The sequence below is a fragment of the Sparassis crispa genome (genome assembly GCF_003851025.1).
Source record: "Sparassis crispa DNA, contig_000000F, whole genome shotgun sequence".
Lineage (NCBI taxonomy): Eukaryota > Fungi > Basidiomycota > Agaricomycetes > Polyporales > Sparassidaceae > Sparassis > Sparassis crispa.
Genome location: NW_020939747.1, coordinates 1,350,794 through 1,372,874, shown reverse-complemented (window position 1 = coordinate 1,372,874; position 22,081 = coordinate 1,350,794). Strand labels below are relative to the sequence as shown.

The following is a 22,081-nucleotide window of genomic DNA, read 5'->3' as shown; positions in this document are numbered from 1 at the left end:
CATCAGGTACTTTGACGAAGGGTTCAAGTGGTGGATGATACGACCACGTCTGTCTCACAGATTTTGGAGGTTCCCAGATCTGACCGCCAGTCATGTTGTCGGAATAAGTCTCGTGAGTTTATAGACAGCCTGCTTAAACTTCGTACGTTATACCACCAACCAGGCAGACGAACCGTTATGCAGTACCCCTCAGACAGCAAAATTTGCTACAAGGTATTGACATCTCTTTGTAATAGCTGTCCTGCGCTCATATGAAACCTTTTACTTGAGCGGAGCACTGCACATACTACCTCCAACCCGACCACTCATTTTTCCGCACCGTCGATCGATGATGGAATGGTTTGTGACTCCGGCTATCTGGGTGCATATAGCGACTGAACAGGCTTTGCAGATACATACAACTAATCCTCATCCGTTGAAGTCATACCGACAGATGAAGGTGACTGACATCTTCGCCATTCATGGTTCATCGAGTTGACTCTGGCAAAATGGGATAGCATAGAAATATTGGCAGGCTTACCACTGCAGTAGAGGAAGTCAGTGTGCCTCTTGACACAGTTCTTAATACTGACCGTGTTTCAGCGTCAGCAAGATCCTACAAGAGTGCGGCCAAGTATGCCTCCAATAACACAGCTTCGCCGATTCAACAGGAGAATATCCCGACTTCCCACCAAGCATATTACTGGTATCGATTCGTCCACTCTGCAACATGCTGCAAATTGTCCTCCGAGAAATCCGTATAGCATGACCGGTAACGAGCTGGTGAGTTTGATGCTCGAACATATCATATTCTTTGTTAAATGGAAAGACTTGATTAACCTTTGCAAAGCTTTCGTCTCATGGGGAAGATGGCAGTGTAACTTCATCGCAATACGTCACCGCGCCTTCAGCCTTCTCAGACTGGTCCGACTCTGAGGATACCAATCCGGTCTTGCAAGTATCGGATGCCGACTCCGGTGTGATATTTGAAGAAGTCCGCCAAGTATGTATATGGGCAATCCGTTGGTTGTTTGCTGATGGCATCAAATGCTTGAAGGGAACAAACGTGGAAGCACAACCGGCTCAACTAGTACTTAACGGTCAAATAGACCAAGGGAATTGCTTTGTCGCGCCAACCAACTTTTCTGGACAAACTTTACGCGACGAGAGAAGGCTTGCTCCGTTCGATCCGTCTCTCCCTGCCTTTACCCTGACCATCCCCACTCCTCAACTACCGCCTTCGCCGGTTTTCGTGCTCAAGTCGCCCATTACAGTGTCCAAATTTGTATCAGCATCATCTAACCCTGCAAACGCTGGGATATCCACAGCTATCCGTGGCTCTCCTGCGCCTATGGTACCCGCGTGCGATCGCTGTCGCCTGGCTGAACCAGAGAGCAGCCAATGTTACTCCTGCTACCAGCAGTGGCTAGCATGCAAAGTCTGGTATCAAGCAAATGATGGCGGGAGGAGAGCTTGGCTGACCGAGCCGTATATCAAGCCTGCGGAGAGTAATGCGATCAACAGGGCGGTGACAGAGACGTTCTGGTCGCCAGAGAGGACACCTTTCGATCCGCGTGGCCTGGGGATCTTGACCGACGCACTGATAGGGAGCTCTATCCAGGCTGAAGGCTTTCCACATCTAATTGCGTCGTCTACTGGATCGCGCGAGGTGGTAGCCTGGAAGCCTCGGCGCGGAGGTGTTTTACTACTGCTTGCGGAGTCCTGGAGGGCGAGTGTCAATGCACTAAAGTCTAAGTTGTCTTCCTGCCAGAGGCGTATCGCTCTGGAATTCAAGACTCTGCGGGTTGCTGAGGTACCCGATGGTTGGTCTTGCCACATGAATCTCGGCTCCGAGGACGACGCCCTGCTGGACGCATGCTTCGAGCAGCCTCACCGACGAGCGAAGATAACTTCCAGCTCGAAGTTTGTCGAACAGCTATTCGACTCGCCCAGCAACGCCAGCAGCAGTTGACACAGATACCTCTGGTTCTACTTGGCCTCTTTCGGGCTCACCAGATACGGTGATGGACATCACATGGTTTTATCTTATCTTCTAAAGATTCCCGCTTGTACGACACACTTCCCACACGCTGGCTTGCCCATGTTCCACACGACATGTCTTACGACTTCATTCACGGCTCCGAATACTTCCTGGCCCCATTCATTCACGAGCCCTGGTCCACGATTGGATGTCATATCTGCCTCGTATCTTGCCGAGCTATTACCACTCAACTAGTCCTGCAACACTGGCGATAACTAGGATCGATGTGTCTCTACTTGGCGACGGGGCGCGGCAGTAGATCTCACACGGTTTTGGCTTCTCTTTGGAACGTTTTTCCCGCCTGCACAGCTACACTTCTCGCGTACAATTCCTCCTCCATCGTATTACGTCCTGTATACCCACTGCATGAATTCCATGTGGCGAATAGTTCATTGGGATTTTGTCGTGTGCCCTGCAACTCGCTGAGAGACTAAAGTTGTTCAAGTTTGTTAAATGACCCCTCTGAGACATTGGCTGGACTGAGTTCTTGCTACAACTACAGATGCGATTGCTCAAGGACGAGGAGCGCGTCGGTAGCAGTACTACTGGTGATGGTGGAGCGATGCGTCGGAATAGGCCGGCTGTATCATGAGAACTGACCCAAAGCAGTGGCAGCCACGGTGCTGTCTCTCCCGTTCCTCTGGTTCAATATGGGAGTATAGAAAGCTGGGGTCGGTGCTATGGGAGCCCTTTCGTTAGCAACCACCACTCTCACTCTCACTCCGGCGCATGGCTCGCTCGACGAGCAGCAAGACGAAGAGCGCGAAGGCCGGTGTCATCCATCGGATCCTCTTCCGATGTTACTCTGCTGCTGGAATCGTCCTTCGCCATGCCAGGAAGCATACTGGCGTAGGAATGATATGCTCAGTAGCGTATTTCGACCCGTGAGCCTTTGTTGATGGTTCGACGTGCCCGTCGGATGACTCGCCTGAACTGCAATGCAATGACAGGGGTAACTGGGGTGCCGATCTCCAGGCCGGTTCAGAATATGGATACAAGTTGCTTTTTGTCGTGCTGTTGTCCGGCTTATTTGCAATCTACATGCAGGTATGTTCGCGCACCCTAGCGCGGCCACTTTTTTAATGACACCTGTTAAGATTCTTGCTTCAAGATTGGGTTGTGTTACTGGGCTAGGTCAGTTCTATCGCTCAGATACTGTGCCCCGTGGTTGACGCTCGATGGAAGATCTTGCTTCACACTGTCGGTTGCTATTGCATGATCGTCCTAAGCATACTCGTTTATGGCGATGGCTCGTCCTTTATCCGTTGTATTTGCTTTCAGAGGCGGCGATCATAAGTACCGATCTTGCTGAGCTGTTAGGTTCTGCCATTGCGCTGTGTCTGCTCTTCCCGAAGCTTCCTGAATGGGCCGGCGTACTGGTAACTGCAGCCGACGTGCTTGCACTACTGGCTTTTAGGGATCCTCTTCGAGGCCAACCTGTTAGGGTATTCGAGCTTCTGATCGCAGTCCTGGTAGGTCGTCTCATTGAATTTATACTAGTGTGTCCCACTTATGTTCGAGTCATGTAATGCAGGTCTTCACCGTTCTGATTTGCATGGCGGTAATCATCTCTAAAGCTGGAGTGCATTGGGGCCACGCTTTTGATGGTTTTATACCTTCGCATGTCTTGATCACACCTGGAGGTCTTTATACTTGTCAGTGCCGTTGTCCAAAACCGATGGTGAAGCTCTACTAAGATCTCATCAGCTGTCAGTATCCTCGGTGCGACCGTGATGCCGCACAGTCTGTATCTTGGTTCGGCCTTGGCTACTCAGGATAGGCTACTCAAATCGAAGGGAAATGATACTCTCATCTTAGCCGAAACACGCAAGTGTGAACTGTCGATGACTTCCTTGCGACTTTGGCGACCGCAATTGTGGGCATTCGTGAAGTCCCTTCGCGAACATTTCGTCGTTGCTCCCATGCAGGACGACGCTACTACTCCAAAATCGCATGAGGAACGGGAGAATCATGCGCTCGCGTTTGTGCGGGCACATTTGTACCATGGAATTGTGGATATGGTCATCAGCTTGCTTGGCCTAGCTGTTGTGATTAATACATTGTGAGTGCTGCTTTGTGGAGCGTGTCTTATGGGATGAGCTGAACATCGTCCAGGATCCTCGTCCTTGCGAGTGCAGTTTTCTACTCTCCGGGATCGGTGAATTCAAACTCGCCGGCGACTCTCTTTGATACGTATGATTTGCTGCGGGACCGACTGGGTAAAGGTAGGTGCACTGTCGTTCGACGTCTGCATGGTATGGCTGAGTCTGCTTGATTGTGCAGCTGTTGCAATTTTGTTTGCCCTTGCACTTTTAGCTTCAGGTCAAAGTTCATCCATTGTTGCGACTCTAGCGGGTCAAACTGTCTCTGAAGGATTCATCCGATGGAGGATGTCTGTGAGTATATGGATCCAGGTAGTTTCACTCTCCTGGTCTAATTCCTCCCTCCTAGCCCGTCGCCAGACGTTTGGTGACCCGATGCCTTGGTCTGATTCCCTCCATGGTCGTCGCGAGCGCGTTGGGTCGTGCAGGAATCAGCACACTACTGATAGTTTCCCAGGTTGTGTTGTCGATCGTGCTACCCTTTGTTGCGTTTCCCCTCATCTGGTTGACTTCGTCGAAGTCGATCATGAGCGTCAAGAAACCGCGACCTGACAAATCATCTGTGGAGATACCTGCGTTATCAAGTGATGATGCCCCCGATGAGGTCCAGCTTAAAGAGGCCTGCGTAGAAGTAGAAGAAGACAAGGAAGCTGCGGAGGAAGAAATGGTGGACTTTTCGAACGGGAAGTTCACAATCTGCCTTGGATATAGTATTTGGCTCCTCATCGTGATCGCGAACGCATACACGATCGTGACATTGGCCATGGGGGAAGATGGTTAAATAACTACGGACACGACCAAAACAACGGAGCAATCACTGTACTTCATCAACAACGACAGCATAGATTTAGTGCTTGTATCATAGTCATGGACTCACACTACATATGTTGCTATATATTAGAATAGTGTCACTGCGCTTCCCAGGGTCGATATGTCCGCCGTGAAGCTGACTGACAATGTATTTTCTACCTGCCAGTGAAAGTGCACTGATAGTATGTAAACGAGGACTCAGAGCAACTTCTCCAGAGGTGAAATGATCATGCCAGGCTGTGAAACACACAATTGAGTTACACTAGGGCGTTTGTGAACGGACTACATACCTTCTTGACCACTCTAGGCAACGTCGCGCGTTGAAATGCTACCCTCGTATTCCACTCGGTACCCAGTGGCGTCTCGACGCTGCGCTCAAACTGCGCCTTGCTGGTATACGGGTATGGCAGGTCTTTAACCAAGTACTTGGCCGCCTTCTTATCGCGCTTCTGGGAGATAATAACGTGCGCTTTGTTGTGGTCTGCACGAGAAGACGGGTCTACCCCTGGTACCTTCTTGATGAGATGTGGTTTGGGGGGTGCTTTCTTTGTGCCTACCCCACCCCATGACCCCTAAAACAGCAGTTAACTGGAGGTTGATCGTCTGTTAATATTATACTTACCCATCCAGGAAGTGTAGTGTCCACCTCGTGTGGCGCATCTTCCTGAATCTCGCGCCGTTTTTGCTCCGCGAAATCCTACAGAACAATAAGCATACAAGAACGAGCTGACCTCAAATTAATATATACCTGGACAACGCGATCACCAGCGAAAGCAAGGGCTACGAGATCGCGCTGGGCGAAAGCCTGGATGCGGTTCGCTTTGACCTTACCCTTACCCTTACCCTTACGATCTAGGTTTCTCTCCTGTTCCTCCAGCTCGCTATTCACTTCAGAGTCCTCGTCCTCAGCGCCAGATATCGTGGACGGCTTGGCGGCAGAAATAGTGTTCGAATGACTCTCAGGAGATGACGACCCTAAAGCCTTGCTACTGCTGGCCAGAGTGATGACTTCCGTCATGGAGATTTCCACGGTGGCATCATCCTTAGCGAGCTCCTTCTCTTCTTCCTGCTTTTTCGCGCTCTTGCGGAGCTTGTTCCTAGATTTTTCAGCAGCTGCACTGTTTTTACTCACTGCCACCTCATGCTTTTTCTGCATTGGCCCACTGACATTCGTTTGTGGTACCAACCATGGGTTGATTTCAGCGATAGCCGAAGGGGGGTAGGAGTGTCGAGCTACAGGAGAATCTAATGGTGGTGAGTCGGAGTGCGGGTCCAGGAAGTCAGAGGACTTCAATGTGACACTCGAAGTATCGGATGGAATGGAACCAACAGGGCGTAATGAGATAGACTACACCGTCATATCAGTCACAAATCAATGAACATTTCGAGTAGACAAACTCACACCTACACCTGGACGGTACGTGACACGGCCTCCTACACGCTCGACGGTTGCCCCATGAGATTGCTCCTGATCAACCAATTCGGCACCTTCGGCGTCCTCGTCGAGTACCGCGCCACCCATTTCTCTGATGAAGTCGTCCACATCTTCATCCACTCTTTTCTGATTCCTGGCTGTAGCGTCCTTCATGAACTTCATGTCGAATAAACTCTTGCCTTTTTTCCCGCTCTTGACATCTGCATCCTCTTGTGCATCCAGTCTGTTGAGTTCCTCGAACGCGCTCGCCTTGATCCGCTGTATGGTCGCCTCCTCGTCCTCGTCCTCGCTCTCGCCGCCTTCAGTGCTCTCATCTCCACTGTCACGTTCCCCACGAATCTTTCTTCGCAACTTCTCTCCACGATCCAGCATCTCCGAAATCTCTCTTCTCTGGTCTTCATCCAACTCCCCTCGAGTCTTCATCGCCTTGGCCCACTTCCCGGTGTTCTTGTGCCTCAAAGTCGCCCTCTCCCTTGCCCTGTCCAACTCACGCTTGAACCTCGTCTCATCGCTTTCTGGATCCTCTTGATTCAGCTCGCCTAACTTGGCAGCTAGACGTATACGTTCTTTCTTCTTAATGCGTCGGTAAGTCTTGCTCTTAATCTTTGCGACACGCTTCGCCTTCGCCTCCGCACGAAACATTAAATCCCGCATCTTCGCGAGCTCTGCGCGTCGCGCGGCGACCTCCTCAACCGACAGATGGTTCATTTTTAGGGCCTCAGTCTGTGCAATGTCTTCCTCGCGCATCTTTGCAGACTTCAGTAGCTTATCGACAGCACTCTCGAGTTCTGTCGTAGGCTAAACCAACCCATCAGAAATCATGCAAATGATTCGCAAGGCGGTGTAAAATACCTTGAACTTGGCTGCCAATTCCAGGTTCGATGTTTTCCCCGCGGGGTGCGCTTGTAGTGGAAAGCTGAGATGTTCGGCCTAACATCAAGATAAAATAAACAATGAGAATGAAAGCAGAACCGATGTCACAGTACATCTCTGATGCGTTGCATGGTTGCCTTCCACTTATCGACCTCCTCCTTCGTCTGCTCATATGCGGCTTCACGGTCCAACCGTTCCGCTGTTCGTTGTGGAAGAGGTGCAGACAACGTCTTGTTCGATCCTGACTGTGATGTCAAGATCTTTGCCGACTTCCTCAGGGACAGAAGGTTAGAGGATTGAGCAATGAGCGGGGCGAGCAGGTCGTCGAGTTTTAACTTCTCGCCGCCTGCGCGACAATAAATGGAACGTAAATACGGCATCGAGAACAGAATGAGGACAGCAACACACCTAAGTGGGCAGCGAACTCGTTCTCTTCACCGGCCTCGGTTCTTTCCTTCAGAATTCTCCTCTTCCTCGCCCGAATCGTATCGTCTCCGCGCCCTTCAGTGCCCTCTGCATCGTCCGGGGCCTTGCGTTTCTGACCCACATCCAGACTTGAGACAAAATCCTCGAGATTCTGAAGCGCAGAAAGGTCCTCGTCTTCCCCCTCCGAGGCCGATATACGGTGATCGTCGTCCTCTTCCTCTGATGCCTGGAATTGCGATTCCCCTTCACCATCTCCAGCATCCATTTCTTCATCCTCGTCATCGTTCCCTTCATCAACTCCCTGCACATTCAATATCGGTTTCTCGGTTTTCTTGTTTTTCCTTGATTCAGCGCCCTCCTTCTCCTTCTCGCCCATGTTGTTCCCGCTCTCCGGCTCCCCTCTGCCGTCCAGTATGTCCAAGACATCAATGAACTCGTCCGGATAGCCCTCCTCTTCTTCCTCGCCATCCTCGGACACACTGCCGTCGCCGTCCTCCAAACCTTCCTCCTCTTCGTCCTGATCGGTGTCCTCGTTTAGATCAACTTCTGCAAACCGTACAGCGCGTTCGGCAGGTTGCTTTTTCTTGGGTTTTGACTTCGACTTTCCCTTGTTCTATACATGTCAAAACACGGTAGATTGAGTAATATGTGTATGTGTGTGGAAACGACATACCTTGTGGGAGAAATCAAACCCGGCGAATCGCTCCTCATCGCTCTCCTCGAACGCCTCATCACTGTCGATCTCTTCGTCGTCTTCTGATCCAATTCCGCTATCATTGTCATTCTCCCCGACCAACCTCGGTCTCCTGCCACCACTCGGACCACCGGTCTCCTCCTCGTCTTCGGTCCCATCTCCGCCCGTAAACCCAGCCCATTCGTCCCTCCCCACCTGGAGTCCCACTTTTGAGCGCCGGACTTTTTCAGGCTGATAATCATAAACGTCTGAAATATCCCTCCGACCTCCTGATGGAGTCTTGGATTTCAGCGATTGTTGCCGTTTCGCATACCCGGACGCGTTCATGGCTTTGCGGGATGACGTGCGCAGCTTGTTCATTTTACCTTGTTTCTGGGAACGAGCCATAGTTCTGGCGATCCCGGTGTGCGTCCAAGGGGTGGGAACTGTAAGAAATAGTGTACTGAGCGAGTGCGGCACTCTAAGAAAGAACTACAGTAATAACAGTATGCGGAAACTTTTCGGATGTCTCGATCACGTGATGCCCAATATTGCTGGGCCCCCGCGAATCAACTAAGAGCTCCGATCCCGGCGACGACATTTCTCGGGGGTGGCCAACTACCCATTTTCGGGGGTTTGCACACAACCTGGCGGGAGGGCCATTTTCGGGGATATGTGGGATCGAACATTCGGCCGCCTAGAATTACGGCCGGCGGAACAAATTTTTCGCTTCCTGCGCGAAACCCAAGCTTTTGTCAACCAAATTACTAAAACTTTTTCCTAAACCACATATGTCTAAATTTGAGGCCGATCCTCCGAAACCTGACACTGGGGGCAAAAGTGGATGTTCTGCCTTGGAACAGTGTCTGAACATCCAAGGAACAGATTACGTTTTTGGACATGTCACATGTTCTGAACATGATAAGGAACATCTAATATGTCTTGCACAATGTTCCATTGGAGAGCATGCTGGAGACATGTTGCATGTACCATTCTGGAACATATAATATGTCTCACACAATGTCTCATTGGAGAATGTCCTGCAGACTTGCTGCATGTTTTATTCTGGAACATTTATCATTTTGCTACTATATTCTGGGCTTGTCTCTTGGTGCAATATGCTCTGTATAATAAGGATTTCCCATGGCCAAACACATTACATTTCTGGCCACCGTTAATCTTCAGAACATTGTGAGAAGATGTTAAGTGCTCCTACTCCAAACATACAAGATGTCCTGGGCACTAAGAACATTTGCAGTACATGTATAATTTTAGTATAATTTTAGTATGTATCATACATGTACTGCAGATGTTCTTGGTGCTCAGGACATCTTGTATGTTTGGAGTAGGAGCACTTAACATCTTCTCACAATGTTCTGAAGATTAACGGTGGCCAGAAATGTAATGTGTTTGGCCATGGGAAATCCTTATTATACAGAGCATATTGCACCAAGAGACAAGCCCAGAATATAGTAGCAAAATGATAAATGTTCCAGAATGAAACATGCAGCAAGTCTGCAGGACATTCTCCAATGAGACATTGTGTGAGACATATTATATGTTCCAGAATGGTACATGCAGCATGTCTCCAGCATGCTCTCCAATGGAACATTGTGCAAGACATATTAGATGTTCCTTATCATGTTCAGAACATGTGACATGTCCAAAAACGTAATCTGTTCCTTGGATGTTCAGACACTGTTCCAAGGCAGAACATCCACTTTTGCCTCCAGTGTGAGAGATCCACCGGCCAACCTCAGTTTCCGGGGGTTCTGGACCTAACCTCAGGTTGGAGGGTCACATTTCGGGGGGGTCGCACCCAACTTTCGATGACTTTTTGGCCAGTTTCGGGGGTCGAAGATCGAACATTAATTGCCTCCGGCGGCCCATTTTTCGGGGATGGGTGCATCGGAGCTCTCAGTGGATTCGCGGGGGTCCTCTCTAAACGTCTGCGCTGCACCTCAATATTCAATCATAGCCGCTTGACAATGAGCCTGAGTAACACACACCAGTCATTACAATTGACCTTGTAAGTCCCTCTTGGAAATATACCGTTATGTACAGTTATCCTGAACCATTGACAGCCAGGTCAGTACTTCGACCGAGGAGATCCTGCAAGCACTCAACTCTCTTCCGCCGCCTGTTTGGCACGGTGGAGGTACAGACGTTTGATGTGCTTGATATCACAATCGTATATGATTGGATACCCAATGGATTAACCAGAGTTGTCCAACCGTGTGCGCATCTAGCCAGACGTGGGATGAACCAGCTAGTGAATTCACAAGGTGGACGCTTTCTGGCGCGGGATTGAAGGCAACCCTGGACATGTGAGTGATCCCGTGAAGCCCAGTGATTCCTGTGTAGACGAACGGTCGTATACCCCTCAGATCACGGTCAGCCTCACGGAGAAACATCCCGGCAAGATATGATTCATGACGGCCGGACGAGTTGCACGACGGCGCCCTGCGGATTGGAGATTCTCTGATAGATACGACAGGAGACCCTTAGGGAACAATGGTGTGTTCCTCGTAAAACTTCCTGCGCTCGTGCCGTCCTAACCGTCCACTTGAGGATAATTAATGCGGAGATCCGGCAGCAAGTTGCTGGGCGATATTCACCACCGTGGTCTTTACTCGAACTTACATGCTGATTAATGATTGCATGCAATGCACCTAGGACCGACCAATGTCTGGTGCGGATTTAGCATTTGATCTAGCTCAGAGCCTGCAGGCCATGTTCGTCGACCACGGGCGTTCTGCATGTAAGCTTCGTTCCCAGTAACGATTCTGCGAAGGTGGGTGGCGTGGAAGTCCGTCAATTATGCGGTGGGAGACTGCGCTCAGCGATACGTCTCACTGATGATGACCTTCTCACTAACCTTCTTGCTCTGCGTGTGGATATTTGAAATATCTCAATATTGCTGTTCGTTCTTCGGGAACGTATGCTGTCTCGTATACCGACGATGACCACTATGATTGATGAACAGACCACCCTTAATTAGCTCTGTCACTTAGACATGCTTGTCCAAGCACGATGTTCAACAGCGGTCCCGCGGCCATACTGCGAACATGTTTGCGCCGGCCAAGCCACCCGATTTCCATCTCTCTCAATTCCACATAATTCCTCAGCCAGGAACCGTTGTCAATAGTCGTTAAATAAATTGGTTGTTCTCTGTCGTTGTATCGGTCCCGAAAGATTCGATTGCCGTGTTATATACTTCTCATCGACGATGCGAGCTGGTTCGGAATCTGAGATTCGTATGCGGCAATAGTGAGTACGGTCGAATACTTTACGCAGAATTTCCTCGCTATTCTCGAGACTGACTGCACCGCTGTTTGACGCCTCCTGCGTACTTGAGCGATGTCGATGAAGGCGGAGTGACCGACGCGATGGTAAGGCGGCGCTGGCGCTGATCGTATCGGTGTCTTCACTGGCGAACCAGACGCTAGCATCGACGAACGTGCGAGGCACTTGCTCCGCGGTGGTCCCCTCTCTCTATTTCTCACACCTATCGTCGGAATGTTGTCAGAACCAGTCCCTTCCAAGTTCCCTGGACTCGGGATGCACGGTCGCCGCACACTCAGTGGCTCCGTCCGCCTACAAATGCACTTTCTGCCGTCTCTCTAATCTCTCAACGAATGTTTTCTTCTGCCGTTCTCTACACGGTAGCCGCGCATCTTTTTCAATTACTGGTAATTCGTTGATACCCCGTCTGGTGCTGGTATTGGACTATGTCGAGAAACTCCAAGGTTTCGTCGCGCAGCTCGAAGGTTTCGTCGCGTTCTTCGCACAGCGCACCGAGCTCATTCCACATCGACATCGCACTAGCAAACGGCGAGCCGCTGAAATCTCCCGCGGATTCTGGGTACACATCTGCAAGGGCCTCGAGCTCGGTAAACGTCGATGTCTCGCTGGATGCTGCCTATCAGCAGTGGAAGGCCGCTGCTGAAGCCAGCCGCTCTGTTGAAGAGCTGGACCATTCCGTCGAGGAGTGTCAGGCTCAGCTGAAAGATGCCAAAGACCGTCTAACGGAGCTTGAGACACATCGGTGAATATATCCGTTTCACGGTCCCCGAGAGACGTATTGACGCTTCGTAGCAAACCGCTAAAGAGGAAGAAGTCGATCATGAGCGGGATCCTCGGAAAGTCCAAGCAGAACGTGTCGCAAGTCGTCGACACAACGTCATCCGCAGATTTGGCAGATGCGAGGAGCGGTGTGCAGGAGCCCGAACGACGTCTAGCAGAATTGACGGCTCAGGCGAGCGCAGCCCCATGTAGAATGGCGTGTAACATCTGAACAAAGGCCGTGATCATCGTACAGCTCCAGGCCACTAAAGTTGTTGCTGAAAAGCTGGACGAGTGTTTCGATATCCTGAAGAACAGCTTGGCCGACGGTCCCTTACCCTCGTGGCGGTATATCGAGTCCGTGTCTATCCTTTCTTGTCCTCCTTCGTAAAGTGATTCACCGTGGTCATGTCCAGAGGTAATGAAGAAGCCATCAGTCGAGCCGAACACTCCGCTGCGAAGATCGAAGCGACGTACATCGATGTCGGTCTTCTTTACGTGTTGACAGCCTCGTGTCGCTAACAGACATCTGTCTTGCATTAGAGCCAGAAGACGACAGACGCAATGCTGTTCGCGCAGAACGCCGTACAGTCCTCTCACCACCACTATAGTCACGCCATGTTTCTCTTGGAGGGTGTCTGTGGCTCTCATAGGAGTAAAATTGCAGCAATTATGGCCGATGAGCAGAGCAAGGAGATGACTTACAAAGGTAGGATGGCGTGGTCGCCGTGATCGCCCAGTCAAATATTAAATTTATTTTACAGAGGCGGCGCAGTGGGCGCAGAAAGCCCAGATATGCTTCAACGAGTGTCTGCGTACGTTAGAGCCATTCAAGGACTTCCTCGGGGACGAGGCACAAGGCTGTGACGAGCTGGTGCAGACAGGTCTACTGCAAGCTGTTCAGCTGTACAACCTAAATTACGGCGGGAAAGCACTGCAGTTCGGCATCACAAGTACGTATTGTTTCACATTTTCTTGGTCAGTGCGCGAATTTATCCCGCATCCACTTAGCACAAATGCAGATAATGCTCCAAAAGCAGGAAGCCGTGTTCGAACGGCTCACTGACTTCGCTGTAGCAGTGCAAAACTTCACGAAGCACAGCGAAAGTGTACACCGAGAGATGCGACATAAGCGTGACGCAGCAAGGCGAAAACTTGTTGCGTTGTGGATGAACGACATCTCGGACTATTCTTCACCTTCCTCGCCCATTTCCCCACTGTGAAGTGTTATTTGGTGTATTCTCGGTCCCGGTGCGATATTTATCCTGATCTATTATTGTGTTTCGATTTGCTGTGAGGTTGTTATGTACGTATGTCTGTACTGTGGCACACTCTAGATGTAGACCGTTCGTGTAGTACCTGTATGCTTCTATGATATGATTTTTATAAATCTGAACACCCGCAGCGGTATTTAGGTCCGACTCGGCTGCCAGTACTAGTGCATTTCTTGCTCGGAGAGCAAGCCCTCCCGACCCAAAAGTGAAGGCGTCCTTTTTACACAGTCGCTGTGCGTCTTTTTTGTGGCAATTCTGTCCGCGCTCTCCGAGAGTTCCGTCACCACCTGGCCTTTCGCGTTATCCTGGTTCTCCGAGAATGAACATGCTACTCAGGACATTAGACGGAATTACGTTGCTCAGTGGGTTAGGGTTAGGGCATCACCTTTAGATCTCCAGATCTCCGTTATTCTGCTCGATCACAGTACCCAAATCTGGTCCTGTACCTTGCACGTCCGAGTCCCGGCATCGATGAGTCCTCGAGAAAGATGTGGGTGCTGTTCTTTGCGCAGCGACGAATCTGCCTTATACTATTTTCTATCCCCGAAGGCCGCGGAACAACGTCACTTTCAGCCTGATTTCTGTGTCGTGCTAGCGAGCCCAGCTGGACAGAGAGCTCAATATTCCACGTCGTGTTCCTTCACCGGTGACCCACTGATCATGAGTTGAGGTCAAGCCGGCGGCTATCGGGAAACGTACGCACGTTCGTCTGCCGAGGTAAGTCACGGTAATACCAAGGACGTACAGATATCGTCCCTAGCACCTCCCATGGTCCGTCCACTTTCGCACCCCGTCGACGTGGCAGATCTGGCAATATTCTCGCCGCAGCAGCATACTGGCACAGGCTGAGTAAGTGCGGGAATGTATTGCCCCTTGTTCTGGCACTGCGAGTCACTCTACGTGGGGGTACTTCTTGCGGCGTATTCAGCGTCGGTGCTTCCTTGTACCCAACCCTGTGATGACACTCGCGAAGAATCGACGGCTCAGATTTACATGTCCGAGTGTAACTCACTTCTCAAGCCCTTGGCTGGATCTGTTAATCGTGTGCAAGGCACATCCATCTCTTCAGGCTCTTCGTTCACGACTCGCGTGAGCGTAGACACTGCCATCAGCTCTTCTTCCCGCATCGCTATCCCGTTGCACCTGGATGCTCCACCCTCTCGTACCAGTGATGCGGCGGTTTTCGCAGCATATCAACGATGGAAGACCGCAAATGAAGCCAGTGGTGCCCTCCCAGATATGAAACGTGCGGTCGCACAGTGCAAGACTGAAGCCGACAGTGCGAAGGCACGTCTGGAAGGGATGAAGACTCAAAGGTAAGCCCGTCGCTACTAAAGTTGCATTCTTACCTATTGACGTACAATCGTACGTTTTCAGCACAGGCCTGCAGAGGAAACCGTCGATCATGCGCAAAATTGTTGGAAAAGCAAAGAAAGATCAATCGACTGGAGGCACAGAACTCCTTTCCACGGGTATTACAGAGGCTAGGTGCAGCAAGGAGGATGCTGAACGTCGGCTGGCTACCCTGTCTGATCAGGTAAGTACACACGTTGTACGGGTACTGGTCCTCAGTGAGAGGTATAATCATCATACAGCTTCGTGCTTTTGAAACTGTTGCTGGGATGCTGGACGGATATTATGACACATTGAAGAGCATGATGGTCAGCAAACATTTACTTGCGTGGCGGTATAGCCTGTATGTGCACCACCTGTGTTTCGGAAAGGATGTTACCAACTGATGTGGTTATAGGGCAAGTGAAGCAGCGATCAGTCGGGCGGAGAAGGTCGTTGCCGAGGTAGAAGGGGCATACACCGACGTGAATTACACCTCCTTTTCCGATGCCTCACCAACAGCCTAATGGTCTATTCAACAGAGCCAGAGAATGACTAATATATTGCAGCGTGTCGAGCTGGCTATACAATCTACCCACCATCACTACAGAAATGCCATGAATGACCTGGACGCAGTGTGCGGTGCTCGCAGAAGCAAATGGGAGTCTTTGTTGGCTGACGAACAGAGTAAAGAGATGACCTACAAAGGTCCGTGCATAGTTCCAAGCATGATAATCGGTCTGGCGCTGACTTCACTCCGCAGCGGCTGCTGTATGGGCGCAGAAAGCCCAAAAGTGCTTCGACGAGTTTCTACGTGTATTCGACGCACATAGAGATCTTCTTGGCAACGAGCCCCAGGAGCGCCATGAGCTGAAGCAGGTTGGACTGCTGCAGGCCGTCCAGATATACAAACTCAACTATGGAGGGAAACCACTCCAGATGGGCATCATCAGTACGTGTCTGTGCATCTTGGATTCATCGACAGGCTAGACTTACATGTGAGCAGAGGAGATGGAAGTCATGCTGCAGAAGCAGGAGGCTGTCTTCCAGCGGTTAACAGCTCTTGCCGTGTGGGTGCAGGATTTCACCAAGCACAGCGAGACCGTCTGCCAGGACGTGAGAGTGAAGCGGGACAGGGCAAGGCACAAACTCGTCGTGGTGTGGATGGACGACAGTATGCCCAGGATGTAACAGCTTGCATCTTCAAGCTTCAAGCTTCAAGCTTGGGCCTGTCCAGACGGTTGGCCCATACATTCTGCCCAGTGAGTGCTGTTATGGTTCGCACAGTACGCGACATCCAGCTTCGGGGACTTCCGGTTCGTCAATCCTGAACTTCTTCTCCGTCGCGTCCCCTTGACTTCAACTAGCCGAGGTGAAGACCTTGCCAGAAAGCAACAGATCCCGACCGGAGGTTGCATTGGAGAGATCGCGTGGAGGAGATAGATGAGACTCGGGCCCGATCCGGAGAATGCGTCGGGTCGTGGGTCGGACATATGTTGGGTGGCATGTAGCTACAGTAGTATGAGAACTAGGAATGTGTAATTGATGAGAGTCTCCTAGAATTATTATTAATGTTCATGTTTTGTGGATTGGCCGGAGGCACGCGCCGGTGGACTTTAGACTATGACTTCGGGATTGACCTTGCGCTAGAGGCTGAGCGACAACAAGCACTTGTATTGTTTACTGCGAGCTCGGCGATAACTCTCCGCTCGTCGACATTACACCTCCGAACCGTCTCCTCTCTTGTTTCCGCGCGAGGGCATTCTCCCTGCCTCTCACGCCCGTGTCATTTCCCCAGCCACTCCGCCATCATGAACGGCGCATCCACCGCCAGACACGGTAGACCTGCACCGACCGGCATAACACCCCCAGCACCCGCTGCCGCACCCCCAGCACCACCAAATCACGCCCACCCACCGCCTGTGGCGCGCCCGTCGAACGGCGCCGCTGTCAATGGCACGCACCCGCCTATCCAGAAGGGCAAGAAGAAGGCCGCAGAACAACCTGTCGACCCATCACAAATGTACGAGACCCTCAAGAACCGCATCGCAGCTCTCGAGGAGGAGGAGGTCCATGAGGAGGAGGAAGAAAGGAGATTCAGTGCGTGATGAGGTAGCTCTGCTTGGCTCCCCAGTTTCACCCTGGCTTTGCAGCCGAGGAGGCACAGAACTCCGTCTCGGGAATGGGGGATAATGCTGTACACGGGAAGTACATCGAACTGGTGAGTACTGCTCCCCCGTCGCGTTGGCGTGCATGCCACTCCTCACGCTGCTACTAGTTCGCAGAGTTCAAACGACTGGAACGCGACCATGCGAAAGAGAAACAGAAATTGGTAAAGGACAAGGACGCAGGTACGTGTACTTCTTATGAACGCGTTCCCTGTCAACCGAGCATGCGCATATAGCGAAGAGCCAATTAAGCAAGGCGAACCAGACTAAGACCAAGATGGAGAATCTCGCTCGCGAGTTGCAGAAGGTAACGCGCATGCATGAATCTGTGCTCTGGTTTAACTCGCTTCGCAGGATAACAAGAGGTTACGGGTATGTTGCCATTCGCAGGCGGCGGACATGGGTCGGTTTCTCACAGGCGTCGCACAGGAAGACAGCAAGCGTCTCGCAACCTGTGTGGAGGAGGCCCAAGAGGAGGTAAGCCTGCTCCTGTCTTCCGTGCGCGCCAGATACGTCATAGTGGCTCGTAAAGATCACGCAAATGAAGAACGACATGGCGAAGCGCGCGGAGCGGGCAAAGGTCCAGGACACAAAGTACCGCGAGATGCCCGACATCGTGGTGCGGGTCGTCTGCAAATATCGCGCAGAGCTCTACTTCAAAATCTCTCGGAAGACGAAATTGTCGCGGCTGTTCAACGCGTGGACGGAGCGCATGGAGTCTGGCATAGGAAACAAGGGTGATGGGAAGACATTTCTGAGCGGCGGGGGACTCGGAAGCCCACAGGTGAATGGCACCGCGAAGTCGGACGCGGCTAGCCTTAGTTCTAGCTCCACACCACCTGCGAGTTCAATGCAGTTCGTGTTCACCCACAGTAGCAGATCTCTGGAAGCAGACCAAACCCCTGAGGAGGCTGGTATTGAGGATGGGGATGTTATTCTGGCTGTAGAGATCATGGATCTGACGGAGGGGCCAGGGACAGAAGAGCTGGTGAGTATCCATGCATGTATCTTGTTTGGGATCTCTCGTCACGCGTTATAATGATTGATGGCGCAGGACGAGGGTGGGGAACCTCGGCGGGAGAAGTTGAAGAAGGAGTGGGCGGAAAGTCCTCAAGAGTAAGTCGGCTTAGAGATCATTGTCTGTGCGATATTCACACTGCGCGCAGAGCTAGGAAGACGATGGAAGGCATCTTCGATGGCATGTAGGTATTTTCACACTTCTTGGATTGGATGATGGTCTAACTGCGTTTGTAGTGTCCGAGAGCGGATGAAGGACGTACTACGACAGTACGAACTTCGAGAGCGGCATTTCGAATGTGTCGTTCGCTCGAAGGAGCTGGAGGTGCTACTTTCCCGTGCTCGAGCAGCAGAGCAAAGGCAGCTAGCCGAAGGCGAGAAGACTCGAGCTGATAAACTGGAGGAAGATGTACGTAATTCTAACCCTCCTGAAGGTCGATCCCTTCATCTTTCTGCACTGTTAGATTAAACAACTCCGGAAGGATTTGGACGACGCCACAGATCAACAGACAATCCTGATTAATAAGCTTATAGCGTGTTGCCAAGAAGTACGTACTTCTCTCACCTTCCTAAAGCTTAGCAGACTGATCCTCCTGCTAGGAAAATGTCGACGATAGGACGCAAAGAATATTTGGGTCATTGCGAGAAGAGCTGGAAAACCGTGAGTGAAACGTACAGGTCCCTCCGAGTCTCCTGATTGAGGACATGCCTACCAGGTGCCAATCATATGGCGAATAATGCGCCTCCCGAGGGCTCTCCAGAAGTAGGGATCTGACAATGTTGTGACGCAAAGGGTGGTTGTTCATGCTGGAGATTTTCGCCGGGCTCGCATTCCACGATGGAAGCAGTGGCTCATTCGCGATGTAAGCCTTACTATCAGCATGTCGAATCCGTTTGCATCACACAGCTTCTGAATTGCACCGACATGATGGTGATCATCGATTATGAGAACGGTAACATGCGACGATGAGCACGAAGTCCACTTGAGTAGAGAAAAGTGGCTAACTAACTGTACAGAAAAAGTCTTGTCCAAGGTTGTCCGAGATTAAGTTCGCTGTACCCTAAACCAGAGCGTCTAATTCTTCGACCGACTCAACCATGCCCGACCGAGCAAGCTTTTTACCCTTCACCGGCGCCAACCCCTCGCCTGCGTATGTTACCAGTGGGGACAGCTCGATGTCAGCACCCTCCACCACCTTCGCGCCCGCGTGCTCCAGGAAACGCTTGTGCTGGGCGAGCAAGTCGCGGCGGCTCGTTCCCGGGTCGTCGGAGCCCGTGCCCGGCGCATTCTTCAGCGGGCTGAACTCCTCGTTCCGTGCGACTTCGAGCACGGCGAAGCGCTTCGTGAACGGGAACACGTCGAACACGAACATCTCGAGCTTCATGCCGTTCGGCTTGCTCGGCTTGACGGTCGCGCCGTGAGAGTCGACGAACGGGATCTTTTTGCGTGCGATATGGAACGCGAGCTCGTCCTCAAACGCCTCAACACCGTCGAGGAACGCGGTCGTGTAGAAGTGGTTCGCGATGTTGCCCGCGCGGAATGCGAGCTCACCCGTTTTCAGGTCCCTCCGCTCCGCCTGCTCCTGCGAGATCTCGGAGTACTCAACCACGCTGAACTTATTTCCGCGTCGCGCGACGACGCCGACGGCCTCAGTGGGGGAGGCCTTCGGCACGACCTTGGCAGCGCAATCGGCTTGTTTGTTGATGCAATAGCCGAGGAAGACAGGGTCGGCGACGCGCACGAGGCAGTTGTCGACGCAGTACGCGTGCACGAACTGGACCTTGCGTTGAGCCAGGTCAGAGAGCACCGTCTTCTTGGCGTTGGCAAGGGGTGCGCGCAGCGCAGCGTAGAGCCCGCCGTTGCCATCCGGCGCGACAGCGACGCGAGACGGCGTCTCGAGGATAACCTTGCCATCCATAGTAAGACACGGCAGTGTTCCTACAATGCAATTGGACAAGGAATTCGGGCGTCGGATGTGGGAACATACCTTGCTCGAAGAACACGACATTTTCGGGTGAAAGTCCAAAGTACGAGTGCTTCTTGAAGAAGTCCTCCGTCTCGCGACGTGTCGGCCCACTAGTCATAACATACCAGGGAATAACGACAGAGCCAGCTGTCTTCCCGCTCTGCTCCTCCGCAACTGTCTGCAGACGCGCGATGCGTTCCGCCTGATACTGGAAAAGCGACTTGTGAGAGGGTAGGCCGATGTCGTAGCAGCCCTTGGGCGCACTGCTCCCCAGACGCGTGCCCTGCCCACCGGCCATCAACAGCACGCCAACCTCGCCGCGTGCGATAGCCTGCAGACCGACTGCGCGCCATTCGCTCTCCTTCCCCGGGAGACCAATGACAGAGTCGGCAGCATCCTCGGGTAAAGGCTCGATAGCGTCCTTGCCAGCGTTCTGTGCAGCCGCCTGCTCACCGCTGATGGCTTTCTTGTATATGCGGTTCACGCGCTCGATATCGAGGGCATCGAGCTGTGCGAGGAGTAACGAGCGCTCCGATTGAGAGAGGGTGGGCCAGAACTGGAGTAGATGTCCCTGGCCAGCAGCCTCGTAGCGCTTGCGGACTTGATCGATGGACATCGTTGCGTGGTATCTGTGTGTGAGTCGAAGCCGACGAAATTAAAAGGGTATGGGATAGAACGAATGTAAACTGGATGAAGGGTCGTGGTCGAGTTGGATGGTGGTGGGTGGAGGGCAACGCGGGATTACTTATTTATGTAGCTAGGGAGTTGCCACAACTCATGGGTGGGCTATGTCCGAGGCGATGTGTTGTCCTGCTGGTTTCCCTTCTGCGTTCATCTACTGCGCTGCGCGTCCCTGTTCTGTGCTCGGATTTCCATCCTGATGGGGCACTGGATAGCCCGGCATGCTGTTAACTTCTGCTGTTGTAGAAGGGAAAGGCGCTGACAAGACAGTTTGGGCGTCGCGGGCTTTCTTACGAACATCCTCTGAGTACCTACCTGATCCTAGTCTCCCTCGGGCAGACCGACACTCTGCTTCAACTTCGTGCCTCGGGATATCCGTGATCCTGACTTATCGAGCTCTGCCGCCTCATGTCTACAGAGGCTGCTTCTCTACCCCTCTGGATAGTGCTGGCAAGGCACATTCTGGCGCTTGCAGCATGTACCATATGGTGGCCTGGGGTAGCCTTCGTAAAAATTTCCAGGTAGAGTTTGTCCAGAAGACAACCGGCGGTACATGGTCTCGCATGCAGAAGATCTGGTAACTTAGCCGCCGCACGCTGTTCTCAACTGTTCTCAAGCTGCAGTGCACTGATAGCTGATGCGCCCTTTCCTGCCGCAAGAACTTCGCTTCCGTGCCACATCGACTCTTTGTCGAGGGTTCTCAGAGTCTACCCGTCGACCTCATCTGAATTCAGGACGTCAATCGACTCGTTTTGCCACAGAGACGGAGTTGAATCCTCCCAGGTCTTTATAGCGCACACTCTTAGTTGGGTTTCACGGTGGGCTGCAGCAATCATCACGCGCACTTGTCATCCAAGAACAAGTGATTGCGGTCGCGCGTTTGACAGCTATGTAAGTCGAAACCGATGGACGCATTTCGACGAAACTTACTTCAGGTACGCTGCTTACGAATTATCCCGGAACAGCAAATTCGTGTGGGGTAAGCCATGGCTGGCCAATCAGCAAGGAGAATTTCCATCCAGAGCGGTGTATTTGATGCACCCCGAACTGAAAATGATGAAGCGAGTTTCGTCGAAATGTTACTATCGTTTTCGACTTAGCTGGAACACTGCTTGGCAATCTCTGTTTGGTGGATTGATCTCTTGGTTCCATATTCACCTGGGCGCCTACTGAACGTACAAATGCGGGTCGCCGTCTCGCCCTGGCATACCAAGGTCACGCAGCCCACTGGCAAGACG

General features: G+C 51.9%; 7 protein-coding genes across 7 annotated transcripts; 5 read left to right on the top strand and 2 right to left on the bottom strand.

The window, feature by feature from the left end:
- Positions 1-744: 744 nt before the first annotated feature.
- SCP_0104620 (predicted protein) lies at positions 745-1,951 on the top strand (the record flags this gene model as incomplete). The annotated part of the gene is made up of 3 exons (XM_027752694.1): positions 745-762; positions 830-982; positions 1,037-1,951. 3 exons carry the CDS (start codon positions 745-747, stop codon positions 1,949-1,951), a joined length of 1,086 nt encoding a protein of 361 aa, XP_027608495.1.
- A 798-nt stretch (positions 1,952-2,749) lies between these two features.
- Positions 2,750-4,903, top strand: SCP_0104610 (Manganese transporter SMF1; the record flags this gene model as incomplete). The annotated part of the gene is made up of 9 exons (XM_027752693.1): positions 2,750-2,904; positions 2,971-3,067; positions 3,118-3,154; positions 3,206-3,492; positions 3,555-3,675; positions 3,728-4,082; positions 4,136-4,245; positions 4,304-4,416; positions 4,472-4,903. 9 exons carry the CDS (start codon positions 2,750-2,752, stop codon positions 4,901-4,903), a joined length of 1,707 nt encoding a protein of 568 aa, XP_027608494.1.
- Positions 4,904-5,130: 227 nt separating this feature from the next.
- SCP_0104600 (Uncharacterized protein) lies at positions 5,131-8,747 on the bottom strand (the record flags this gene model as incomplete). Its single annotated transcript, XM_027752692.1, has 9 exons — positions 5,131-5,169; positions 5,223-5,504; positions 5,555-5,629; positions 5,681-6,280; positions 6,335-7,165; positions 7,220-7,297; positions 7,354-7,586; positions 7,649-8,279; positions 8,340-8,747. The coding sequence occupies 9 exons, from the start codon at positions 8,745-8,747 to the stop codon at positions 5,131-5,133; spliced, it is 3,177 nt and encodes a 1,058-aa protein (XP_027608493.1).
- A 3,323-nt stretch (positions 8,748-12,070) lies between these two features.
- SCP_0104590 (hypothetical protein) lies at positions 12,071-13,627 on the top strand (the record flags this gene model as incomplete). The annotated part of the gene is made up of 7 exons (XM_027752691.1): positions 12,071-12,387; positions 12,438-12,597; positions 12,661-12,761; positions 12,821-12,887; positions 12,948-13,113; positions 13,169-13,357; positions 13,416-13,627. 7 exons carry the CDS (start codon positions 12,071-12,073, stop codon positions 13,625-13,627), a joined length of 1,212 nt encoding a protein of 403 aa, XP_027608492.1.
- A 1,044-nt stretch (positions 13,628-14,671) lies between these two features.
- Positions 14,672-16,201, top strand: SCP_0104580 (hypothetical protein; the record flags this gene model as incomplete). The annotated part of the gene is made up of 7 exons (XM_027752690.1): positions 14,672-14,994; positions 15,056-15,215; positions 15,274-15,374; positions 15,429-15,495; positions 15,553-15,718; positions 15,774-15,962; positions 16,017-16,201. 7 exons carry the CDS (start codon positions 14,672-14,674, stop codon positions 16,199-16,201), a joined length of 1,191 nt encoding a protein of 396 aa, XP_027608491.1.
- A 620-nt stretch (positions 16,202-16,821) lies between these two features.
- Positions 16,822-18,970, top strand: SCP_0104570 (hypothetical protein; the record flags this gene model as incomplete). Its single annotated transcript, XM_027752689.1, has 13 exons — positions 16,822-17,110; positions 17,164-17,231; positions 17,289-17,361; positions 17,415-17,485; positions 17,533-17,550; positions 17,608-17,655; positions 17,711-18,166; positions 18,233-18,294; positions 18,345-18,380; positions 18,433-18,604; positions 18,660-18,743; positions 18,796-18,856; positions 18,912-18,970. The coding sequence occupies 13 exons, from the start codon at positions 16,822-16,824 to the stop codon at positions 18,968-18,970; spliced, it is 1,497 nt and encodes a 498-aa protein (XP_027608490.1).
- A 286-nt stretch (positions 18,971-19,256) lies between these two features.
- On the bottom strand, positions 19,257-20,778 carry SCP_0104560 (UDP-N-acetylglucosamine pyrophosphorylase; the record flags this gene model as incomplete). The annotated part of the gene is made up of 2 exons (XM_027752688.1): positions 19,257-20,134; positions 20,184-20,778. 2 exons carry the CDS (start codon positions 20,776-20,778, stop codon positions 19,257-19,259), a joined length of 1,473 nt encoding a protein of 490 aa, XP_027608489.1.
- Between the last annotated feature and the right edge of the window lie 1,303 nt (positions 20,779-22,081).